We start from the raw sequence: 8,268 nt of genomic DNA, 5'->3' as shown, positions 1-8,268 counted from the left end.
TAAAATATGCGTCATATCTGTGTGTGAGTGTCTCAACTTTTAAAACTTGCCGTCTCATATTTGGACCCTAGCTGCATTCTAACATTTTATATGAAACTTATTTTAACATAACATGACAAAATGTGTACAATGTAACTGATGTATAGATTAATGTCTTTCCCTCATGTTCTTTGTTCTGTATATAGTGTTGATATGGCAACTAGTAAATACACTAAGTTTCGTCAGCATGTGTGGAAGTATTTAAAACAAGGGTGTTACAAGTAGCCCTGCTCTCCTCTACCATGTGACTGAATCTAATGTAGGCTAAATCAACTTTTCAGATGAAGCATGAGTACAGGAAGTTGACAGTCTCTACGACGGTTTACAGTATAACAATTACATATGATGTTACATCTGATGCATCTCTGACAAAGTCTTTGATTGTTTCTCTAGTTTACCATGTGTTTACTAGTTTACTGTGTTCACAAATTGCAAATATTATCCGTTTCAGAAATTGCTAACCAGATTAATCTATATTTATATAGATATATTAAGATATAGTTGAATCAAGTGATAGTCTCTTTGCTAGCTACCTTAGTACACATATGGGTCTGTGCTATTGTTAGCTAGCTAGCTAATTTATAATATAAAGAATTATAAAATATAAGAAATATATTACATCATATATTTTTCTATGTACTGTATGTGTGTATATACTTTGAGGAAATACATCTGCAATATATTTATACACAAGCAGTACACCACATACACATCTACGTATATATTATGAAGTAAATTAGGCTGAATATAAAATGACTAGGCTACATTATGATATATTAGTAAATATATTTTCAATATATGAAAAGCGCCAATTCCTATTGCAATATATTATTGTAATATATTATTCTGTACCGTTAAATCATTTAATATATTGATCATTCATATATATATGGATGTATTTTTTTCTTTGCATGAGAGTATTGCTTGTTAAGACTCTTGTTTCTTCCTCCTTTAAGCTGACTGTGGTTTGTCACTTTGATGCAGTCTGTCAACTGTGAAGTGTTTCTGCTCACTCCCCGAATGTGAAACTACGAGCCGCTCATTTATTTTTATACGTATGTACTTTTTGCAGCGTACATTTTCTTGAGACTGCATTTGAAACTCCGTATAGCAGCAGCTGTTAAGGTGAGTATCATAACTGTTGATGCTTTACTGAGGACTGCATTTTAGAGGAGTGTTGTTGAATGAGCAGATAAAGTGGTTTGATGGACAAACTAAAATTAACTCGAGAGCAAAAAGTATGTATTCAATAATTTACTTTAGAATATGCGAACCAAATGTAATGTTTTCAGACACTTAACTGCATGTTAATTGCAATTAAATGAACATGTATCGTAGTTTAAATGTATATTAAATGCAGTTATTTGAACTTTAGAGCGCTTTTTGACCCACTTAAGTAACAAGATCTTTATACTTCTATTGTCTCTGAAACATGGTTAAAGTTACTGCTGAATGTACCTAAACTAAAACATACTTCATTTCGTTAGCCTCATAGCATAATTGCCTAAGTAATATTTTTTAAAAATGACTTAGGCAATTATGCTATGAGGCTAACGATTTGTAATGATGAAGTTGCAATTTAGTACATAGTAGCCTACATAATCAAGCACTTAACATGTGCTTTAGTTTGTTAGTCAACACATTAAAATAAGTGTACTTTAAAACACGACAAAAGATTCTTGAAACACAATGAGTTCAAATGTACTGTACTTTAAAGTAAAACTTTTAATTTGACATTATTACAAAGTGCACTATTTAAAAGTGCTTAAGTGTGTTAAGAAAGTGAAGTTTCTATATGTATAATTAAGTGGCCTTTTCTTTTGTTAATATTATATTATCTGCGAGCAGGGCCTGATATTAACTTCATTGTACACCAGCCACTGTGGCTAGTGGTTTTCCATTTAGCATTTTCACTGGCCACAATTTTGACACCAATACCACGGTGAAAAACTGCCATAAAGATAATTTTAATATGATCTCATAATAATTTGTCAGCAGGTTTATTAGGCTGCTGTCACTGTAAGACCTGACGCACAGATCCATTGTTCTGTTACACATGCATTTTCTTTCTCAACCGTTTACATTAACTTAAAACAACTGACTATGTTTACGTGAATACTCACCAAGACTGACATGTTGACAGTTTACTTGAGTTTATTATTGTCTTTTAAATGGATACTCCACTTTTTTTGGAAATAGGTTCATTTTACAACTCCCCCAGAGTTAAACAGTTGAGTTTTACCGCTTTCGAATCCATTCAGCCGATCTCCGGGTCTGGCGGTACCACTTTTAGCATAGCTTAGCATAGATCATTGAATCGGACAAGACCATTAGCATCTCTCTTAAAAAAATGACCAAAGAGTTTCGATATTTTTCCTATTTAAAACTTGACTATTCTGTAGTTACATCGTGTACTAAGACCGACGGAAAATGAAAAGTTACGATTTTCTAGACTGATATGGCTAGGAACTATACTCTCATTCCTGCGTAATAATCAAGAAACAAGTACCATGAGTCCAGCAGGCATAATGATATGACGCAGAGCCTGAAAATAGTCCCCAGCTCGGTAACTTCCAATGTGACCAGGACTAAGGTTGTCTAACCTATTAGACCTATTTTCAGGCCAAAGTGACTATAAGGAGTGACTTCGTTACACGCCACTACTGAAATCCACACGCATTTGGCGGGTGTTAAAGGATTAGTTCACTTAAAAATGAAAATTCTGTCATAATTTACTCACTCATTTTTCTACTATGGAAGTCAATAGGGTCCATCAACTGTCTGGTTACCTTCTTCTGAACATCTTCCTTTGTGTTTAGCAGAAGGAAGAAACTCATACAACTTGAGGGTGAGAAAATGATGACAGAATTTACATTTTTAAGTGAACTATTCGTTTAATGTCAAGCCTAGTCTGCAAGTACAGATTTTATTTATTTTTTAAAAACATTAATTTAAGTTTTATACACTAAGTGTGCCTTCAAAACAACGAAGATCAAGGGTAACCCTCTTTTTACCCTCTTTTTTAAGGGTAGTCAAACATAATGAATGCACAATTATTAAAAGTATATAGAGGAGCAGTTATTACCGGCATGTTATTGTTACGTAACGTGTAGTGGAAACGGGCACGAAGACGAAGGAGAACAATTAGAATGGTATTTAATGGAATAAACTTGGAATCAGGAACATCAGAACAGGAGACGCACACTCACACAACCTCACGAGAACGGATAAAGACTGAGGGAGAACACAGGGTCTAAATACACAGAGCAAACCAAAGGAACTTAATTAGATAGACACAGGTGAAGGAGATGACTAATTAGACAGACTGGGGGAAACTGGGTCACAGGACTAAACCAAAAACACCATGGGCCCTATTTTAACAATCTGATTTAACGCTATTCTCCCGGCGGGATAAGTGACTCTTGCGCCCGGCGCAAATCTAAAAGGGGTTGGTCTGAAGTAGCTTCATTATTCATAGGTGTGGTTTGGGCGTAACGTGGAATAAACCAATCAGAGCATCATCTCACATTCCCTTTAATATGGGGTTCCATTTGTGCCGAAATTATGCCGACATGCTATCTGTCTATGCTGTGTGTCGTCTTCCATGTCTATGTGTCTGTTCACTGTCTATGTCTATGTCTGTCTGTCTATGCTGTGTGTCGTCTTCCATGTCTATGTGTCTGTTGACTGTCTATGTCTATGTCTGTCTGTCTATGCTATGTGTCGTCTTCCATGTCTATGTGTCTGTTCACTGTCTATGTCTATGTCTGTCTGTCTATGCTATGTGTCGTCTTCCATGTCTATGTGTCTGTTCACTGTTTATGTGATTGCCCACATGACTCAACTTTTGTCTTTGTCCACTCAACTTACTCCTGTCATCTGTCCTTGTCGTTTGACTGTGTCCTTTTGCGTGTCAATGCTGCATGTGTCATGACTATGTGTTTTTTCATTCTGTCGTTGCTATGTGTCGTTGCTATGCATCGTTTCCCTCTGTCGTTACTATGTGTCGTCTTCCATGACTATGCTATGCGTCGTTACTATGCGTCGTTTCCCTCTGTCTTCTTCCATGTCTATGTGTCTATTAACTGTCTATGTGATTGCCCACATGACTCAACTTTTGTCTTTGTCAACTCAACTTACTCCTGTCATCTGTCCTTGTCGTTTGACTGTGTCGTCTTGCTGTGTCAATGGTGCAATTTGCGCCGGAACACGCCTCCTTTTTTGCGCTGAACCGCCCAGGGAGCGCAAGTTCATTCCCTAGTTTAGCGACGTGCTTCTGTGGAGGGAAAAGCGCGCTTTCTGCGGGTGCAAAATAGGAATGATACATGCGTCGGTGAACAAAGTCAATTGCGCTGGGTGCAAGATAGGGCCCCATGAGACATGGGAGATAGACCATACATGTAACAGTTATGATAGCTTGTGTATTTGATGTTGAATTTAACATAAATTAATTACACACACTTTTTGTTTATCCATGTGGTTTATTATGACCGCCGCTAGCGTAGCTAGCGAAAGCGGTCATATAGGGATTGTCAAAGTTTTTTTTTGTTTTTTTGTTGTCATCTACTGAATTTTCCGTCAACGATACCAGGGACACCGAAACACGGGGGAACATGAAATTTGGTGGGCATGTAGCCCCACTAGACTTTTACGGAAAAATTTCGTTTGGTCCCCGGGGGCCACTCCCCCCCCCGCGATGGGCCCCCCCAAACCCAAAAAATGCAGTTTTTCCTAAATAACTACCTGAACCGTGGCACCGAGGATGAAGACATTTTTATGGTATGTTGGTCTTAAGGGCCCACATCAACCTAGCCCATAATCACTCATTTGTGATTTGCGCCCCTTCCCATAAAAAATGAAAATGCAATATTATTCTGCTTTTATTTATATTTATTTATATCTTATTTTTATATTATTTATAAAATAAATTCATTTATGTGCACATTTAGTGACTGTACACTCATCGGCCTGTAGATGGTGCTGTTGAGCAAAGGGTTGCCGGTTTAGGATGATACTGTCACACACACACATATGGAGGGATTATCCTAAATGGCTAAATGATTAAATGCCCAATCCTAAATACCAAATTCCCAATCCTAAATCCCTAAATGCCCAATCCTAAATCCTAAATGGCTAAATGACCAAATACCCAATCCTAAATACAAAATGCCCAATCCTAAATACCAAATTCATTTTCGATTTAGACTTTTAGTTTTCGACTTAGACTTTTTGTTTAAAATTTAGACTTTTAGTTTTCGTTTAAGACTTTTAGTTTTAGACTTTTAGTTTTCATTCTGACCCAATAATCCCTCCATACACACATGCAGGAATACAAACAAACGCAAGCATGCACACACACTGACATCCACACGCACAGACACACACACACAAACACACACGCGCACACACATGTACGCATGAATACATACACACACAGACACACACACACACACACACACGCGCACACACATGTACGCATGCATACATACACGCACAGACACACACACACACACACACACACACACACACACACACACACACACACACACACACACACACACACACACACACACACACACACACACACACACACAGACACACACATACACATACACACACACACAGACAGACATGCACATACTACTACTTTTTTTAGGTATCAGCCATATACCCGATTTACCAATACCCAATGTGTTATGCTTGGGCAGTATACTAATGAGGTGGGTGGGACATGTTTCATGCCATGTTAGATCACATCCTGAGAGTCTACGCTTTCAGAAAATATATAGTTTATATAGCTGAATCAGTTTTCTCTTCATGGTACAGACCAAAATGTATTATGTGTACACTTTCTTCACCTAAATCCATAAAATCCCATTAATTTCAATGGGACATTTACTTAAGTGTTCTACTAGGTACAGTGGGAATGAGTTTAATTTTTTATTTTATTTTTGTTTAAAAAGCTGTTTGTTGTTACCAATGTAGCATGAAAAAGACTTGCTTGAACACAATAAGTTTTTGAAACTCATTTTTATAATACATTATGTAGGGAAAACCACTGTTATGAATGTGACATTTTCACATTATGGATGTTAAGTGTCTAAACTAATGACTTTTGATATAAAACTTAAATAGTAATAGCAAATAATTACAAAACTCTAAATTATCCATGATCCACAGGAATACTCCAGACAGTCTTTTAAAATATACAAATTATATACATAAACACGCAATACAGCCAAATTGCTCCACGCCATTTATTTTTGTGGAAAGCCAGTGCAGGCCTGAGCGGCTGTCATATTTTGTACCGCCATGCGGTACATCTAGTTTAAGTAAGAAAGGCTCTTCCCATCCCAATAAATCCCATGCAAAATTACACCTTAAAGGGATAGTTCACCCAAAAATGAAAATTAGCCCATGATTTAATCACCCTCAAGTCATCCTAGGTGTCTATGACATTCTTCTTTCAGACGAATACAATCAGAGTTATATTAAAAAATGTTCTGGCTCTTCCAAGCTTTATTATGGCAGTGAATGGCTGTTTCTGATTTGAAGTCCATAAAAGTGCATCTATCCATGATAAAAGTGCAACTATCCATCATAAAAGTGCATCTATCCATCATAAAAGTGCATCTATCCATCATAAAATCTTAAAAGTGCATCTATCCATGATAAAAGTGCATCTATCCATCATAAAAGTGCATCTATCCATGATAAAAGTGCATCTATACATCATAAAAGTGCATCTATCCATCATAAAATCATAAAAGTGCATCTATCCATGATAAAAGTGCATCTATTCATCATAAAAGTGCATCTATCCATGATAAAAGTGCATCTATCCTTGATAAAAGTGCATCTATCCATCATAAAATCATAAAAGTGCATCTATCCATGATAAAAGTGCATCTATTCATCATAAAAGTGCATCTATCCATGATAAAAGTGCATCTATCCATGTTAAAAGTGCATCTATACATCATAAAAGTGCATCTATCCATGATAAAAGTGCATCTATCATCATAAAAGTGCATCTATCCATAATAAAAGTGCATCTATCCATGATAAAAGTGCATCTATACATCATAAAAGTGCATCTATCCATCATAAAAGTGCATCTATCCATAATAAAAGTGCATCTATCCATGATAAAAGTGCATCTATCCATCATAAAAGTGCATCTATCCATGATAAAAGTGCATCCATCCATCATAAAATCATAAAAGTGCATCTATCCATCATAAAAGTGCATCTATCCATGATAAAAGTGCATCTATCCATCATAAAATCATAAAAGTGCATCTATCCATCATAAAAGTGCATCTATCCATGATAAAAGTGCATCTATCCATCATAAAAGTGCATCTATCCATCATAAAAGTGCATCTATCCATGATAGTCTTCTGAAGTAAAGCGTTGTGTTTGTGTAAAACAAAAAAATCCATATTTAAAACTTTATCGACTAAAATAACTAGCTTCCGGCAGACTGAAAGAAGAATGTCATACACACCTAGGATGACTTAATTTTCGTTGTGAACTATCCCTTTAATAAGGAAGTTGATTCCTGATAATGATACAGTTTCTGCTCTGATGCACACAGCTCTAGACTGTCTGGATGGCTGCATCCCTGATCACGGAGATGATTCCCGATGGATTTGAAGATGAAGACCTGATTGAGCTGGAAGCTGTTGGGAGCTCACACAGAGCAGTGAGATGTGGGCACACACCATACAGACAGGCTGGTGTAAATCCCATTAATAAAAGATCGGAGGGAAGTAATAACTTCTTGTTTTTGTCTTGTAGTTGATCTGCCTCACGGGGATCGAGAAGACCTAGAAGCACAGCATTACCATGAGCCCAAACAGAGGAATAGCTGGTCCTCTTCAACACAGAGGGTCCTGTCTTCCATGCCCAGTCGCTCTATCAGTGAGAGAATGTTTCGATGCGGTTTCCCAAGGAACTTTAATTTATATTAAACTTACTACTTAATAGTATTTGCAAACAAACCCTTGTGAATAGGCAGATTTAGATAAACTTATTAAATTCAAAGGCCCGTCGTCAATAACTTTTTATGTAATTCATATTAAATTACAATTTAAGTAGTGTAAGTACACTTCACACTCAGTTAAATGCACATGGAATGATTCTGTAAATTTCCTCTGAACGGACTTTTGGGATTTATTTTAATCAGCTTGTGATTTCTAATGCATGTGTGCGGTCAGTTTTCCC

At 36.6% G+C, this 8,268-nt stretch overlaps 1 protein-coding gene across 1 annotated transcript in view; it reads left to right on the top strand.

The window, feature by feature from the left end:
- Positions 1-1,016: 1,016 nt before the first annotated feature.
- LOC311304990 (transmembrane channel-like protein 6) overlaps positions 1,017-8,268 on the top strand; it is a 34,884-nt gene continuing 27,632 nt past the window's right edge. The window contains exons 1-3 of the mRNA XM_084432410.1: positions 1,017-1,164; positions 7,640-7,754; positions 7,843-7,965. Of these exons, the coding sequence (XP_084288536.1) occupies positions 7,655-7,754; positions 7,843-7,965 (223 nt within the window). The 5' untranslated portion in view covers positions 1,017-1,164; positions 7,640-7,654. The remainder of the gene's footprint in view (positions 1,165-7,639; positions 7,755-7,842; positions 7,966-8,268) is intronic.

The sequence above is a fragment of the Rutilus rutilus genome (genome assembly GCF_951802725.1).
Source record: "Rutilus rutilus genome assembly, chromosome: 1".
NCBI lineage: Eukaryota > Metazoa > Chordata > Actinopteri > Cypriniformes > Leuciscidae > Rutilus > Rutilus rutilus.
Note: the sequence above shows the minus strand (reverse complement) of the source record. Positions and strands in the feature narration are given on the sequence as shown.